The sequence below is a fragment of the Carassius auratus genome, chromosome 10, assembly GCF_003368295.1.
Source record: "Carassius auratus strain Wakin chromosome 10, ASM336829v1, whole genome shotgun sequence".
Taxonomy (NCBI): domain Eukaryota; kingdom Metazoa; phylum Chordata; class Actinopteri; order Cypriniformes; family Cyprinidae; genus Carassius; species Carassius auratus.
The window spans coordinates 16,634,307-16,652,150 of NC_039252.1; the positions used below are offsets into that span (position 1 = coordinate 16,634,307).

General features: G+C 36.8%; 1 protein-coding gene across 1 annotated transcript; it reads right to left on the reverse strand.

The window, feature by feature from the left end:
• Positions 1 to 966: 966 nt before the first annotated feature.
• LOC113109495 (armadillo repeat protein deleted in velo-cardio-facial syndrome homolog) lies at positions 967 to 17,354 on the reverse strand. The gene is made up of 17 exons (XM_026273048.1): positions 17,337 to 17,354; positions 17,205 to 17,258; positions 15,395 to 15,775; positions 11,250 to 11,664; positions 9,383 to 9,566; positions 8,510 to 8,627; positions 7,458 to 7,620; positions 6,482 to 6,499; positions 6,293 to 6,364; positions 5,869 to 5,996; positions 4,808 to 4,958; positions 4,538 to 4,730; positions 4,326 to 4,437; positions 4,126 to 4,213; positions 2,114 to 2,190; positions 1,237 to 1,340; positions 967 to 1,137 (listed from the first exon to the last, which is right to left on the reverse strand). The coding sequence occupies exons 1-16, from the start codon at positions 17,352 to 17,354 to the stop codon at positions 1,248 to 1,250; spliced, it is 2,265 nt and encodes a 754-aa protein (XP_026128833.1). The 3' UTR covers positions 967 to 1,137; positions 1,237 to 1,247.
• Between the last annotated feature and the right edge of the window lie 490 nt (positions 17,355 to 17,844).

Genomic DNA, 17,844 nt, shown 5'->3' on the forward strand with positions numbered 1-17,844 from the left:
ATTCAATTATTCGTTTTAACTAAATTATGCTAAAAATAATAATAATAAAAAAAAAAAAACTAAATTATCCTGACCTGGACAAATCTCCTCCACTGTTACAATTGTTGTAAATAAATGTTTATACAAAAATATTTGTAATAATTAAATACGAAAAAAAAATTTTTTGTCCGATGTCCATGGTCCACACTGTAACTTAAGATACACTGAAACTGCTCTGAATGCACATGAACTAATGATCTATTCAGCGTCGATCAAAGAGATTCGTTTACAGATCATATAAAGTTGTACATGATGAATGAATATGAGTGTGACACACACCTGTTGTGATTCTCTTCGGGTTGCTTTAGTTCTTCTCCGTCTGTGATCGATGATTTTCACTCGTTTCTGCTGATCAGCATCTGAAGCTTCAGTGATTCTGTAACCGATGCGAATTCAAAAAACGCTTCAGACTCGCATCGTTTGAATCGACTCTTTTCTTTCGAATCGCTCGAAAGATTCGAATGCACACCAGACGAGCGAATCATTCGGCTTGCGACTAATTGCCACGAAGCAAGAATACGTTTAATTTAATTTAATTTATTTTCTATTGGATGCATGACGAAATAGAGTTATTAAAAAGAGATGTTTATTTCTCAAGCAATTAAATCTCTGATGTTATGAAAGGAATGAGTTAAAATCTCTGATATATAGGCTATATTAAGTACAGTTTCTGCTTTTCCAATCCCAAAAACCTATTAATATTCTTATTTTTATTTTTTATGCATAAACCTTTAGATAAAGAGATGAAATTGTCTGTGTGATTGGAACACTTTTATACAATTTAGAGACTCATCAATAAAAAATAAACAATAGTAACAACACAAGATCGTAATATGATGTATGATCAGATGTTAAACGATCTACAAATGACTCGATACATCATCATGAATCTTGAGTTTAACAGTGAAGATTGCCAAAGCAGCAAAGAGTCAACTTCCACTTCCAGACGGATCAGACACGGTTCCTCCAGCTCTCCTTCACTAAGGTCATCGATGTGGACATAGTATATGTTGTATTTCTCTCGTTTGATTCTGTGGTGAATTGTGCTGAAGGCTGATAATGTCAGTCTAAATGCAGGTCTGAAAGTGGATCTCCAGCCTGTAAAATAAATCAGTTCAAGCATATAGTAGATGAAACGCAACGTTGTTAACATGTGTTAGATGATGCAAAGACTGAGTGTGTGATGATGTGGTTTACCGTGAGCCGGATCAGACCCATGAATCCAGCGGCTGTGGTGTTCGCTCCACTAAACCAACCGCAGGTCTGCTGGTCCTGATGAAAAGCCTCTTATCATTCACTCCCTGAAACACATTCAGCATCGTGACATTCTTCAGAGAGTCACTCCTACTACACAGTACACTTTATCACCCAAAATGAAAATCTTCTCACTCTCAGATCATCAGAGGTCAGGATGAGTTTGTGTCAGGTTTGTAGAAATGTAGCACTGCATCAGTGTCTCATCAAAGGATGCTCTGCAGTGAATGGGTGCCGTCTATAATCAATAATAACACTTCCTCCAGTGAAGAAGTGCATCTGCTGTTGTCTCTCACAGATTAGTTTAGATCTGTTTAAACGCTGCTTGATCTGTGCAGATTTCTCTCCTGATTCAGACCAGAACACTTTTTCACTGGAGGAAGTGTTATTATGATCTTAGACTCTGTGTGTTTGAGTTAAAATCATCTTAATGCTGGATGTGTTTCAGCTTTTGTCTTCTCCAGATGTTCACTGATGGACTGGTGATGTTTTTATCAGACTCTCGTTCTGACGGCACCCATTCACTGCAGAGCATCCATTGATGAGACACTGATGCAATGCTACATTTCTCCAAACCTGATGAAGAAATAAACTCATCCTGATCTCTGATGACCTGAGGGTGTGAAAACGTTTTCAGCAAATGTTCATTTTTATCAAATTCATATTTGATGTCCTTGGCGTTAGAGCAGTGGTATACAGTATAATCTGTTATATGATGATCTTATTTTGGTTTTGCCAATGCAATATGAATACATGTGAATAAAGAGTTTAAAAGTGTCTGGAAAACAGAAATGACACTGGACACAACATGATCGTTGACCTGAAAAGTTTCTCGTTCGATCATGTGACACTGAACATCTGCTGCTCGCTCGACCTGATCCACAGTACAGCATCCATCTGTAGAGGAGACACAACACATCAGTGCATTACACACACACACACACACACACACACACACACACACACACACACACATCACTGCATCAGTGCATTACACACACACACACACACACATCACTGCATCAGTGCATTACACACACACACACATCACTGCATCAGTGCATTACACACACACACACACACACACACACACACACACACATCACTGCATCAGTGCATTACACACACACACACACACACACACACACACACACACATCACTGCATCAGTGCATTACACACATACACACACACACATCACTGCATCAGTGCATTACACACACACACACACACACACACACACACACACACACACACACACATCACTGCATCAGTGCATTACACACACACACACACACACACACACACACACACACACACACACACACATCACTGCATCAGTGCATTACACACACACACACACACACACACACACACACACACACACATCACTGCATCAGTGCATTACACACACACACACACACACACACACACACACACATCACTGCATCAGTGCATTACACACATACACACACACACATCACTGCATCAGTGCATTACACACACACACACACACACACACACACACACACACACACACACACATCACTGCATCAGTGCATTACACACACACACACACACACACACACACACACACACACACACACACACATCACTGCATCAGTGCATTACACACACACACACACACACACACACACACACACACACACATCACTGCATCAGTGCATTACACACACACATCACTGCATCAGTGCATTACACACACACACACACACACACACACACACACACACACACACACACATCACTGCATCAGTGCATTACACACACACATCACTGCATCAGTGCATTACACACACACACACACACACACACACACACACACACACACACACACACACACACACACACACACACACACACACATCACTGCATCAGTGCATTACACACACACACACACACACACACACACACACATCACTGCATCAGTGCAGTACACACACACACACACACACACACATCACTGCATCAGTGCATTACACACATACACACACACACATCACTGCATCAGTGCATTACACACACACACACACACACACACACACACACACACACACATCACTGCATCAGTGCATTACACACACACACACACACACACACACACACACACACACACACATAACTGCATCAGTGCATTACACACACACACACACACACACACACACACACACACACACACACACACACACACACACACACACACACACACACACACACACATCACTGCATCAGTGCATTACATACACACACACACACACACACACACACACATCACTGCATCAGTGCAGTACACACACACACACACACACACACACACATCACTGCATCAGTGCATTACACACATACACACACACACATCACTGCATCAGTGCATTACACACACACACACACACACACACACACACACACACACACACATCACTGCATCAGTGCATTACACACACACACACACACACACACACACACACACACACACACATCACTGCATCAGTGCATTACACACACACACACACACACACACACACACACACACACACACACACACACACATCACTGCATCAGTGCATTACACACACACACACACACACACACACACACACACACACACACACACACACACATCAGTGCATCAGTGCAGTACACACACACACACACACACACACACACACACACACACACACACATCAGTGCATCAGTGCAGTACACACACACACACATCAGTGCATTACAGACACTCACACACACATCACTGCATTAACTACAGCATGTCTTCTCATAAATAAGCCTCATTCGAGCGGCAGGAATCCGAGACCTTGGTTCTTCTCCATTAAGGGCAGTGTGATGTCATCGTTCCCTTGCTTCCCGTTCCTCTGTTTTTTGGGCAGAACGGAGACGGCTGGCTGAAACACACGATTGATATCCATCATCAGCTCAGAGCTCTCTGATATTAATTTCTAAAGTATGGCTGTGAAACACGCATCGATCCATCCGTCTGACTTTAACTGCTGTTACCTTGAAGTGTGTTTTGTTCCAGCCGGCCTTACACAGCGTGTGTCTCAGATCCTTATAGGCCCAGACCGTCTGCAGGATGTGTGACGCGGCTTTGGTCTCGCGCACCGATTGGCTGACAACAAGACCGCACACACCCTGATCACACCAATCAGCTTTACATCTACAGATGTTTACATGTTGCTTTAGCACAGAGTGTTTTGTGTGATTGTAACCTGGTTCTGTTGATTGAGACCAGTTTCTGGATTCCCTGTCCCTGGATGAGGAATCGGGCGTTCTCCAGGTTCTCCGAGACGATCTCTAGTATAGTGTTCAGGACGGCCACCACCGTGTCTCCCTCCAGGTTCTTGGCGGGTCGCTGCTGACCGCAGGGCAGATTACTGACCAGATCCCTCATGGAGTAACTCCCTGACCGCAGCAGAGAGACGGTCAGCCTCAGCATCACACGCACAGCGTCAGAGTAAAGCTGCGGCTCTGGATCTTACCGATCAGATCTTTGTTCTTGTGGTCGATGGCGAGGTTTCTGAGCCCGATGGCGATCGCTCGCACCACTTTATCAGCGTCGGAGTGCAGCAGCTCCACCAGCACCGGCAGACCCTTCTCTTTACGCACCGTCGCTCGGATATAACCGGACCACTGAGAAAACACAGAGGACGCTTCATTAAGAGGCTTTGATTCATGCTTCACTTCTCTGTACTGTGATCTGAAGTTTGTGTTTTAAAGAGTTTGTGTTTCACTTGTTACTGTGAAGAATAAAGCATACTCAGACACTCATAAGTCATCTTCGTTTTAGTTTTTAATCTTTTCTCTAATACTGTAATCATACGGGGGAAAAAATATTAGGCCTAAATGTATGATTTATATATTTGAATTACATAAAAAAATGTCCATGCATTAGACCAATATTATATCAGTGATACTTTAGTATCAGCGAGATACTGTTATAGCTTTTTATTAATATTTTGTATAATGAATTTTCCATTTTAATATTAGTTAAAATCTTTTGTTTAGTTTTTTAGTAGTTTTTAAAATATATTTCTATATAATGTGAAATCATTTTTAATTTAGTTTTAGTTATTTTAGTACATAAAGCTAAACTAAATTAAAATGAGAAATGTTGACTTGTAAACTAGCTAAAATGTTTCAGTCAAACTGATTTATACCAGAATATAAAAAAATAAAATAATAATAATAATTACATAATTAAAATAACAGCACAGCAGTCTCCATGTAAAACTGTACAGAAATAGTGTAAAGTCTTCTTGATCAGAATGTATGTATTTCAAATCAGAACACAGTGAAGATCTAGTTTACTTGCTATGAAGTGCCTCTAAATAAAACTTGCTGTTTAGTCGAAACCAGTGATTATTCAATCCTCAGAAGAGCTGGCCGTATCAGTCTAGTACCTTACAAACACCTCCACACTGCATCCATCAACACCTACACATTACACATAACATAACAGCAGCCAATCAGATCACAGCTCACCTGAGAGCTTTACATGCATGAGACGGTCAGTGTGTGGTCAGTGTGTGGTCAGACTCACGGTCCAGTGTCCGGCTGACAGGTTCTGCAGGGCTCCGGCCGCCGCCTCCAGGGTGTTGTGGTTCTGACTCAGTTTGAGGAGAGACAGATAGAGTCGCACCACCTCCGGCTGGTACAGAAGCTCCAGGCCTGCACAAACAGAGCCATGAGACACGGCAGGCAATCATCTAACACACATCTGAAACAGGAAGACCCAATCCTGCCCGAACTGTGATGCTGGAGCTGGTAAACAGGTCAGACTGAGAAACACACTGCATCTTACGTAATAAAAAACATAAGTTCTACAGCACTAAAATAAGTTGTGCTGCTTAGTTTGGTGGAGCTGAGGGATCCGGCTGACAGGAAGTACACGGAGCAGACAGGAAGTGCTGTCTCTGTTCCTGCAGTGTTCCTCAGGATCTGATCAAACACAAACACACTCGCACCTTTCATCGGCAGACTCCTCCTGGACTGATCCACACCACTGCTCTTCTTCTCTCCGATTCTGTGATGCTTACCTGAGGAGAACCAGCACACACATCAGTGTGTGTGTGTGTGTGTGTGTGTGTGTGTGTGTGTGTGAATGTGTGTGTGTGTGTGTGTGTGTGTGTGGGAAGCTGAATTAAAACACTTACACTGATGGAACCATTCTTCTGCAGAAACCAGTGGAGTGGCCATGAAACACAACACACACACACACACACACACACACACACACACACACTCATCAGACACATATTTCACAGTATTTGAATTCATTTTATTTGCAAAAGCAGCATTTCTTATTTTCATTTAGTTTAGCTTGAGTTACTCAAATAACTTAATAAATATATTACTACTGTAAATAATACTAATAAAACTTAATACAAATTAATAAAAAAACCTATATAAACATTTAAAAACTGAAATTAAAAACTAATAAAAAATTAGAAAACCACAACAAAATGATAAAAAATATATACAAAAACAAATTAAAAAAATTAATTAAATACAATAGCATTAATGTATGATACTAAAGAACAAATATGATACTAAAATAACCTGCGTGTTACATAAACACTGTTCAAGCTGGATATTGTCCATGTGAGTGGGGTCAGTGAGATATACTTCTGAAAGAACTATATTATTAATCAAGGATGCATTCAATTGATCAAAAGTGACATTAAAGACGTTTGAAATGTTACAAAATCATTTAAATTCAAATAAATGCTGTTCTTTTGAACTTTCTGTTCATCTGTGAATCATGAAAAATAAATGTATCACAGTTTCCACAAAAATATTGACTGTGTTCAACATTGCTAATGATCAGAAATGTTTCTTGAGCAGTAAATCATCATATTATTCTGATTTCTGAAGATCATGTGACACTGAAGGCTGGAGGAATGATGCTGAAAATACAGCGGAGCATCACAGAAATAAATTACACTTTAACACAGATTCACACAGAAAACAGATTATTTAAATTGCTAAAATATTTCACTATTTTTACTGTATTTTTGATCAAATAAATGCAGCCTTAGTGAGCAGAAGAGACTTCTGAATTGAAGTTTACTATTTTACATCTGTAATGATGTATTGTGAGTTATGATAATGGTTCAGTAAGAGTCTGACCTTTGCTCGTTAGTCCTCCAGAACGTTCCGGCTCGTCCTTCTTCTTCTGGTGTCCTCCTGGTTTCGCGCTGTGATCGGCTGCTAGGAATCTCTCAGCTCCAGGAACCTCTTTGTGCAAGTGATACGACAGATTACGCAAGATACAGACGCAGTTCTCCACCGACTGCGGAAAAAACACACGAGAAACACTGAGACACTGAGAGGAAGCAAATATGATTCAAACACACAGCAGGAGAAACACACATACAGCATCATATGACATAAAAACAAATGTATGTAATTTATTTATAACAATAATAATAATTATTATTATTGTTGTTATTTAGTTTTTTTTAAAGTGTAGTTTATAAATTATTATTATTTAATTAAACTAAACTAGAATTAAAAAGTAAATAATAATAATATTAACAATTACTCTATTTAAATGAACTTGCATAATAATAATAATAATAATAATAATAGTAAATATGTAGTTTTAGTTAATAATAATGATTATTACTATTATTATTATTATTATTATTATAATTTAGATTTGTTTAAAGTTAATTTATAAATTATTATTATTATTATTCAATTAAACTAAACTGGAATTAAAATCTAAATAATAATAATAATGATAAAAATAACTATTACTATATTTAAATGAACTTACATTATAATAATGATAATAAATATTTAGTTTTAGTTAATAATAATGATTATAATTACTATTATTATTATTATTATTTACATTTGTTTAAAGTTTATAAATTATTATTATTACTATTAAAGTAAACTCAACTGGAATTAAAAAGTAAATAGTAATAATAATAATAATGATGATGATAATAATAATAATAATATTAACAATTATTATTATATCGAATAAAATCACAGAATAATTTTAAATAATAATAATTTAGTTTTTGTTAATAATAATAATAATTATTACTATTATTATTATTATTATTTAATTTTAAGTTAATTTTTTTTTCTTGTTTTTGGTGTGAAAAGTGAGGTGACCAGCTGATGTGCAGGTGTGCTGTGGCCTGGATTCCTCTTTAAATGCTTACTTTGTTATTTATGTCCCTGTTGGCGACAGCAGAATAGAGCGCGTGCAGCAGAGCATCCACCAGACCGTCACAGTCACGCAGTCTCTGTCGAGCTTCAGCTCCGTCTGAACTCACGTTCCTGCAAACACACCAGCACAAAACAATCCATCATCAGAGCAACTAAATACAGCCTAACCCTCAGAACATGCTCAGGTCGCTTTGACCCAGAATACACACATTTCTTTAGAAATGCATTTAATTTAGTGAGGGTATGAAGCTTTGCAAATGCATTCAGACTCTCGAAATATACATAATTAATTTTATTATTTACAATTATGTTTTAAGAGATCTAAGCATTAGTCATTTTTGGCCCGAGTATGTATGGAACACCATTAGTGTCAAAAACGTTTTACTTTTTATGAAATTATGTATGGAGTTATATTAGTGTCAAAAACGTTTTACTTTTTATGAAATTATGTATGGAGTTATATTAGTGTCAAAAACTTTGGTAACATATTCACCTCTTCCCCACATCTCACACACTTTTGGGACTGAATTTTGATGATGAACATAAATATGTATGTCTATTGATAAACCAGCACAACGTGTAAAATGTATCACTTTTTTCATCTCAAAGTGAAAGTTTATGCAAGTAAAATGAATTTATTAGTAATATTTATTATGTTTTTTATGTTGAAAAACTTGCCTGGGGTAAATTTGTTTGCAAGCTGTTGATGGTTGAAATATAAATTGAGCGATTATGCAAGAGGTGAGATGTTCATTCATGTATATTCTGTGTTAAACTAGTAGTAAAGATGAAGGGATGATTGTGCTCCATGCTGAGAATTTTCGGTACAAATACATGTACCCTAAGACCCCCGGAGAAGGGCGAACCTCAGGCATCCCGAAGTGTTCTTGAAGAGCGTGTTCCACTCCGGGGCTCCGGGTCGAGACGGGTGGTTCGGGTCTCCTCTCAAACCCGAGTGAGGGACAATGATCTCGTCGGTCAGCGTCTGCAGGCCGTGGTTGATGACCATCATCTTCAGAGGCTCATGGGACGAGAGATTCCACAGCGTTCCTGACAAACATCAGGAGACATCAGGAGAGGCTGTTTACATTCTAAAATTATTTAGGTACATCAAGCAAAAGTGACATGAAAAAGAGAAATCAAAAAATATTGCCTTGTCAACTACTTGAACTAAAATTTACGTTAATATTTAATTTTTACATTTATTTCAAGTAGTGATGTTTAAAACGATTAATCGCGATTAATCGCATCCAAAATAATACTTTGCGCTTAAGTAATATATGTTTGTGTGCTATGTATATTTATCATTTATATATACATGTGCATATTTAGAAAAATATAGGTTATGCTTATATATTAAATATATATATATATATATTTTAGGGCTGTCATATGATTAAAATTTTTAATCAAATTAATCAGAATTTTCAGTGGATTAATCAGGATTAATCACTATTTGCAATTACACCTGAATCCTTACCATTTTTTTCTGAAATGCATACCAAAAGATAAATAACAGGACACAGATACATTATTTTCATGTATTGATACATCAATATGTGGTTCTTTTTTTCTGAATTTTCGCTGCATTGCATGTATGCGTTCTGCGCATGCGCAGTGTGAAACACAGGACGCTATAACAGGAAGAAGCTCCAGCGTATCAACTACCAAAGTCGTCTCTGTTTATCGAGCTTGGCATGAATGTATTTCAGAGTAACGGGTAAAACCTTAAGCTTCTTCTGTGTTTTCGCCGCGGCGCTCGCCGCTGTTTTTTACTATCTTGAGAATTCAGAGATCGACGAGACTTTCCTGAGCTAATTTGTCACACTGAGCATGCGTGAAATGCGGTAAAAAATTTGACGTAATTAACGACAAACAACTAATTAACGTTGTTAACGCGCTATTTTTGACAGCCCTAATATATTTATAATATAAGTGAGATTAATATAAATACAGGCATGTAAATACAAGTATATATTTTCAAAATATATACCATATGTGTGTGTATTTATATATACATGATCAATATACACAGAACACACATCTAATATGTTAACAAAAACGTCAATTTTGGACAACATTAATTGGCTTTATTTACAGTTTTAGTTAACTATAACAATCCTGCTTGGAATCAGAAATGGAATGTTTTGTAACAATTTAAATGTCTTTACTGTTACTTTTAATCAATTTAATGCGTCCATAATGAATTAAAGTAGTACATTTGGTTACACTTTATTGTCCTTGTTACAATGTTTTTATATATTTAAGTACTGAGTAATATTAACTAATTAAATGTACTTACTATATAGTTAGGAGTTGGGTTTAGGGTTACTTAGATGTAATTATTATTATCGTCAAATGATTAATCGTGATTAATTGTATTAAAAAATAAAAGCCTTTGTTTGGATAATATATGTGTGTGTACTGTGTTTATTTATTTATATATATATATATATATAAATGCACACACATATAGTATATATTTTTACAATATTTACATGCATTTACATATCCATATTTATATTAATTTAATTTATATTATAAAAAAATATATCTAATATACAATATATCAAATTGTTTTCAGAAATATATATATATATATTTACTAATTGCGATTAATCATTTGACAGCATAGTTCATTGTTATTATAATAGCAAGTAAATGTGATATCTGTAACAAGGACACTATAAAACAAAGTGTTATTCGTGAGTTTTTTAACTTGAAATCACGCACCTGTGACGAGTTCTCGGACTTCCACGTCGTCGGATCTCCTCAGGAGCCTCAGCAGCGCAGGAATGCCGTCCGCGTTCTTGATGGCCACCTTGTTGAAGTTGTCTCGGCCGAAGGAGATGTTCCTCAGCGCGCCGCAGGCCTTGCGATGGACCTCGGCTTTGGGATGATCCAGCAGCCTCACCAGGACGGGGATCCCTCGCAGCTGCCGGACGTCCTGCTTGACCGAGTCGTTCTCGTAGCACAGGTGCTGCAGATACGCAGCGGCGTTGGACTTCACCGGGTCCATGGGGTGGCTCAGCATGGAGATGACCTCCCGCAGGTTCGGGTCCCGCCAGCGCGGATCCTTGCGGAGGGTGTCGAGGCTCACCATGCTGGTGCGTTTCTGCGGGACGAGCGTCTGTGCACGGTATAGGTCCTGGAAACAGAGCTGAATGATTCATTTAAAAAGGAATCAAAACAAAAAATCAGAACCTCTAGTGTTTCCCAGCCACTGTGACAGGCTTTCTGGTGTAGGGTTGATCAATTCCAATTCTGGTTCTTATCGATTCTCAGTTTAATTTCCAATTAGTTTAGTTTCTAAACTAAACTAATTGGAATTGAAACTGGGAATCGATAAGAATGCAAAAACTCACTGCAAAAAATTATTCTCTCACGTAGAATCTACAGAATCTCTTACAAGAATCTAAACATTCTTGAATCAAGATGCAGCTACTTGACAAGTGAAATGATTTAAGGAATGAAAAAATGTAAAAAAATTGTTTGTTTTTGCATAAAACAAGCATATATGTCAGCCAATGGGACAAAAAAAAAATCTTTTTTAGGATTTGAATAAATAGAATTTTTTTGCCCCATTGGTAGATATTTTTGCTTGTTTTAAAGGGGGGGGGGGTGAAATGCTCGTTTTCACTCAATCTCCTGTTAATCTTGAGTACCTATAGAGTAGTACTGCATCCTTCATAACTCCAAAAAGTCTTTAGTTTTATTATATTCATAAGAGAAAGATAGTCTGTATGGAGCCAAAAGAGTCTCAATAAAGATAAATGCACACACTACATTCACATATGCACACACAGTATTCATACATGCACACACATGATTCATAAATGCACACACAAGATACACAAATGCGCACAAAATTTACGAATGCACACACAAAATGTAAAAAGCACAGAAGATTCACAAATGCATACAAAATTCAGAAATGCACACAAAATTCAGAAATGCACACAAAATTCAGAAATGCAAACAACATTTACAAATGCACTCAAGATTCACAAATGCACAGGACAAGATTCAGAAATGTATTTCTGATGCACACACACATATATCTTGATTTACAAACTGCTTGCGGTCTGTGAACTTCACTGCATTTGTGTGTGAATTTTGAGACTCCCCTGACTTGGCTCGACACACAAATGCCTTTTTTTAAACAGGGAATGATCTGCAACCAATCAGATATCTCCCTTCTTTTAGCCAATCACAAGAATGCACCCCACGTGGGGGATTGTTTACTTATAAGCCAATCAGCGAACGACTCACTTACCTCACGCAGCCGGCGACTCACTTTGCGCAGCCGGACACCCACTTTGTGCAGCAGGAGACTCACTTTCCGCAGCCTGAGTGTCACTTTCCTCTCGCAGCGAACGACTCACTTTCCTCAGCGAACGATTCACTTTCCTCACGAGTCACGCAGCGAACGATTCACTTTCCTCACGCAGCCGGCGACTCACTTTTCGCAGCCTGAGTGTCACTTTCCTCTCGCAGCGAACGACTCACTTTCCTCAGCGAACGATTCACTTTCCTCACGCAGCAAAGTTGAGCGAACGACTCACTTTCCTCACGCAGCTGGAGACCCACTTTTCGCAGCCGGAGTGTCACTTTCCTCACGCAGCTGGAGACCCACTTTTCGCAGCCGGAGTGTCACTTTCCTCACGCAGCTGGAGACCCACTTTTCGCAGCCGGAGTGTCACTTTCCTCTCGCAGCGGACCACTGACTTTCTCTTCATGTAGGGACCGAATATTATAATTAAAGTGACTTCTATATTGCATCCAAAAGAATATTTAGATATATTTAAATATTCAAAAAGGTGTAAAAATATTTTTTACTTTCATTAAAATATTTCAATAAAATGAAATAGTTGCCTGTTGCAAATGAATCCATGGTTAACTTTTTTTCTGCAGTCACTGGGCTATATGTATTGAGACATTTTTAAATTTATATTTTGTAAAAAATAATAAAAAATAAACCTGAATTGTAATCTAAACATCTGTATGTTCATACAATTTCATAAATAAGTAGGCTATAAAATGCCATATTGCGCTGTGTGAACGCCATGTGATTGGCTTATAAGTAAACAATCCCCCACGTGGGGTGCGTTCTTGTGATTGGCTAAAAGAAGGGAGATATCTGATTGGTTGCAGATCATTCCCTGTTTAAAAAAAAGCATTTGTGTGTCGAGCCAAGTCAGGGGAGTCTCAAAATTCACACACAAATGCAGTGAAGTTCACAGACCGCAAGTAGTTTGTAAATCAAGATATATGTGTGTGTGCATCAGAAATACATTTGTGAATCTTGTCCTGTGCATTTGTGAATCTTGAGTGCATTTGTAAATGTTGTTTGCATTTCTGAATTGTGTGTGCATTTCTGAATTTTGTATGCATTTGTGAATCTTCTGTGCTTTTAAAATTTTCTGTGTGCATTTGTAAATTTTGTGCGCATTTGTGTATCTTGTGTGTGTATTTATGAATCATATGTGTGCATGTATGAATCCTGTGTGTGCATATGTGAATGTAGTGTGTGCATTTATCTTTATTGAGACTCTTTTGGCTCCATAAGTCTGTACCGATTTTTCCCGGAAAAACACGAGCGGCTGGAGCGTGTGGGCGGAGCTAAAGTATCAGAGCGACAGTAGGCTTTTGCGTTGAGAGCGTTTGGAAGCTGTGACATTACCGTGAGGAAAAAACCATCCAAAACAAACCATGGCTTACAGTCAGATTCAGCGTATATTTATGATCCAGAATCAGATCCCGAGGCTGAAACTGAACGAGAGCAGCAGCAGCAACGACGTCTCTATGTGGTATGTACTGAAACTGTATATATTTGCTTAGCGGTTTTGGAAAATGACTAAGTTCCACTTTATGTCGTCTTTTTTTTTCTTTAAAGGTGTACAAGGTTTACTTGATGTGCTTACGCGCCGATAGCTAAGTTAACAACACAGAGATATTTGCAGTTTTACTCACCGCCTGCGGTTCCAACACACGATCGTGACCCTTTTTCGTTGGGATTGCATCATCCTTAAGAAATAAACGATGTGCAAATCCGTCGTCAAACTGGGCCTTGTTTGTAAAACAAGCATCTTCGAAATGCAGGGAACAAACACAAACACTTGCACTTGAACTCCGTTGATGCTCTGTAAAAATAAACTCCATCCACTGGTCCCTTGCTGTTTCTCTTTTGGTAATCTGTGCAGGGTTGTCTTGCCCTAGCAACCAAAAACACACTCCTTTTGTGACATTTGGCGACGCTCTCGCTCTGATCAGTGAAGTCTGTTGTGCTCTCAGTGCTCTGCTATACGGGAGCGCGCTCTTCCGGCAGAAGTGCCTCAGGACCCATATAAGGAAATTCCGCTCCATCTAACGTCACACAGAGCCATACTCGAAAAAAAACTTTCCCAAACTTGTAGCAAACTGGAAGGAGTATTTTTGGAACAGAAATGCTCCTTCAAACGTACAACTTAATTTTTGAAACTTTGTCCATGTTTAGCATGGGAATCCAACTCTTTAACAGTGTAAAAAACTCAGTATGCATGAAATAGCATTTCACCCCCCCTTTAAGGAAAAACTAACTTTTTTTTAGAGAACAAGGCTTAATATCTTAAATAATTTTACTTGTAAAGTAGATGCATCTCAATTCAAGAATGTTCAGATATTTATATTAGAAAACAAGACAAAACAATAATAAATAAATAAAATAAAATTATAAAAAATAAAATTATTAAAAAATAAAATAAATAAAATAAAATATAAATAAATAAAATAAAATAATAAAAAATAAAATTATTAAAAAATAAAATAAATAAAATAAAATATAAATAAAATAAAATAAAAAATCAAGGTTTTGATTTCCGGTCATCGCCCAGCTCTACCTGTAAATATGTGTGTGTGGTGAGGTCCAGCGCGGGCCTTATGTGATGGACTGTGTCTGGTTCTGGTTTGGAAACACCACGTGTGAAACCATCGCGGTGGAGCGGAAGAGTGAAGCAGTTCTCCGGAAAGAAGGTCCGGCCGGGAAAGAAGGGTAATCCATGCAGCAGTGTGACGGCCTGAGCGTTCAGTGTGCCGTACAGAGACGGCTGATCTGTGGGAATCTCATTGGGAGGGTCAGAGGTCAAGCCAGGGTCAGGGTGAGGTCGAATCGTGTGTGTATCATCCTTCTCGCCGGATGAATCAGGAGGAAGCGCTTGATCCGAACACTGAACATCCGGATACGGTGTCTGGGATACTTCCAACCCTTCAGATGAAGCATCCTACACAGAAAAATACAAAAATATATAAACATGATTTGAGGAATCATTCATGTCTGGATTTGAAATTTTCCTGCAAAACAAATACTTTTTCCCCATGACAAATCAAGTGTTATTTTAGAATTGTCCAGATCATATTATTATTTTTTATTATATTTTAATCAATTTTTTTCATTTTTGTATAATTTATAATTTTGTTTATATTTTTTTATGTCTATATAGTTTTATTCATTTATATTCAGTTTTAGTCTTTTTAGTGCATGTTAATGAACAAGCTAAACACAAATTTGAAAAAGAATTTATCCATGTTATTTTAGTATCATTGATATAATATAGTTTTGGTTAATATTTTGAAAGATTTTATATATTATCTGCTTTCATGTTAATTTTATTTTAAGTTTTAGTAATTGTGTTGTGTGCTTTTGTCATTTTTCTCAGTTTTAGTTTTGTCTATATATTAAAATAAATTCAACTTTAGTCTTAATTATTTGAGCACATTAGAACTCAAGTCCTTGTTTAAGTTTAAGATTTTATAATTTATTATTATTTCTGTTAAAGTTTATTTAATATAAAGCAAAATTTGTATGGTTTTAGTTTTTAGCCAATGAGTCAAAATTATAGATTTCTCTTTTATGCCAAAAAATAATTAGGATATTAAGTAAAGATCATGTTCATGAAGATATTTAGTAAACTTCTTACCGTAAAAATAAAAAAACTTAATGTTTGATTAGTAATATGCATTGCTAAGAACTTCATCTGAACAACTTTAAAGATGATTTTCTCAATATTTAGATTTTTTTGTCTCCCTCAGATTCCAGATTTTCAAATAGTTGTATCTCAGACAAATATTGTCCTCCTCACAAACCACACATCACTGGAGAGATCATTTATTCAGCTTCAGATGATGTATACATCTCAATTCAAGAAAATGAACCCTTGTGAGTGTCTTTGTGCTCCAGGGTCACAAATATCTAACATTTCTTGAATCAGGATTACTGTACAAGTAAAATATCTTAAGATATTTTGTCTTGTTTTCTATAAAAAAAAAAAAAAAAGTTGTTAGTTTTTCCTTAAAACAAGCAAAAATATCTGCCAATAGGGGAAGAAATATATATTTTTTAGCCTTTGAATTAAGATTGTTTTCTTTGCTTGTTTTAAGGAAAAACTAATAACATTTTTATAATTTTTTTTCACAAAACAATACTTAATATCTCTAATCATTTTATTTGTACAGTAAATTAATCTCGATTCAAAAGTGTTTCGATATTTACTCTAGAAAACAAGACTAAAATACTAAGTAAGTTTTGCACCACAATACTGACACAAGATTATTATTATTCTTTAATATTGGCTTCCTCATTGAAATGCATGAAAATACAAAGGTATATTTAGTTTTTTTTAAGATGATCTGTGTTAGATCTGTATTATTCACCTTCAGGAGGCTGGGCACGACCTGTTCATCAGGTTCGCTCTCAGGACTCTCAGTCTGCAGGACATCAGAGAAGAGCTCGTTAACATCAGAGCCTCGTTAGCCTGCCACTTTAGGCTCCGAAACAATAGCTACTTTAATATCATTAGGCATTAATTATAAAAGATTTGTTTATGAAAAGAACCTGTTAAAATAATTGTATTTTGGCTGGCAAATTCAAGTCAAACTATGAATATTTAAATCCTTTTTCATTAATTTATTGCACTGCTTAATGAAACCCGGTTAATAAGCAAATTCTTGTTTAATATACTGTAAGCAGACGGATGCCAACTGTGAAAAAAAATCATGTTCCTCCTCTTGTTTTTCAGTACAAATATCTAAACATTTTTTAATTAAGATCAAGTTATTTGAGAAGAAAAATTATTTTAGGTATTAAGTCTTGATTTCTGAAAAATGCACCATAGCCGAGTTTATGCTTATTAAAATAACAACAACAACAACAACAAATATCTGTCCATGGAGTCAGAAAATAATCACTTTGGAACAGTTTTGTTTTTTTGATGTTTTTTTTTCTTATTTTAGACATAAATAATTTATTTTGGAAGAATTTTCTGAAAATAAGACTTTTTATCTGATGTATCTA

What these genes read in the sequence shown, in the direction of transcription:
- LOC113109495 (XM_026273048.1), bottom strand. An exon ending in GAGGAGTCTGCCGATGAAAG is followed by an intron (nt 5,997 to 6,292) that starts GTGCGAGTGTGT and finishes CTGTTTGTGCAG; the next exon opens with GCCTGGAGCTTCTGTACCAG. An exon ending in CTTAATGGAGAAGAACCAAG is followed by an intron (nt 2,191 to 4,125) that starts GTCTCGGATTCC and finishes TCTCCTCTACAG; the next exon opens with ATGGATGCTGTACTGTGGAT.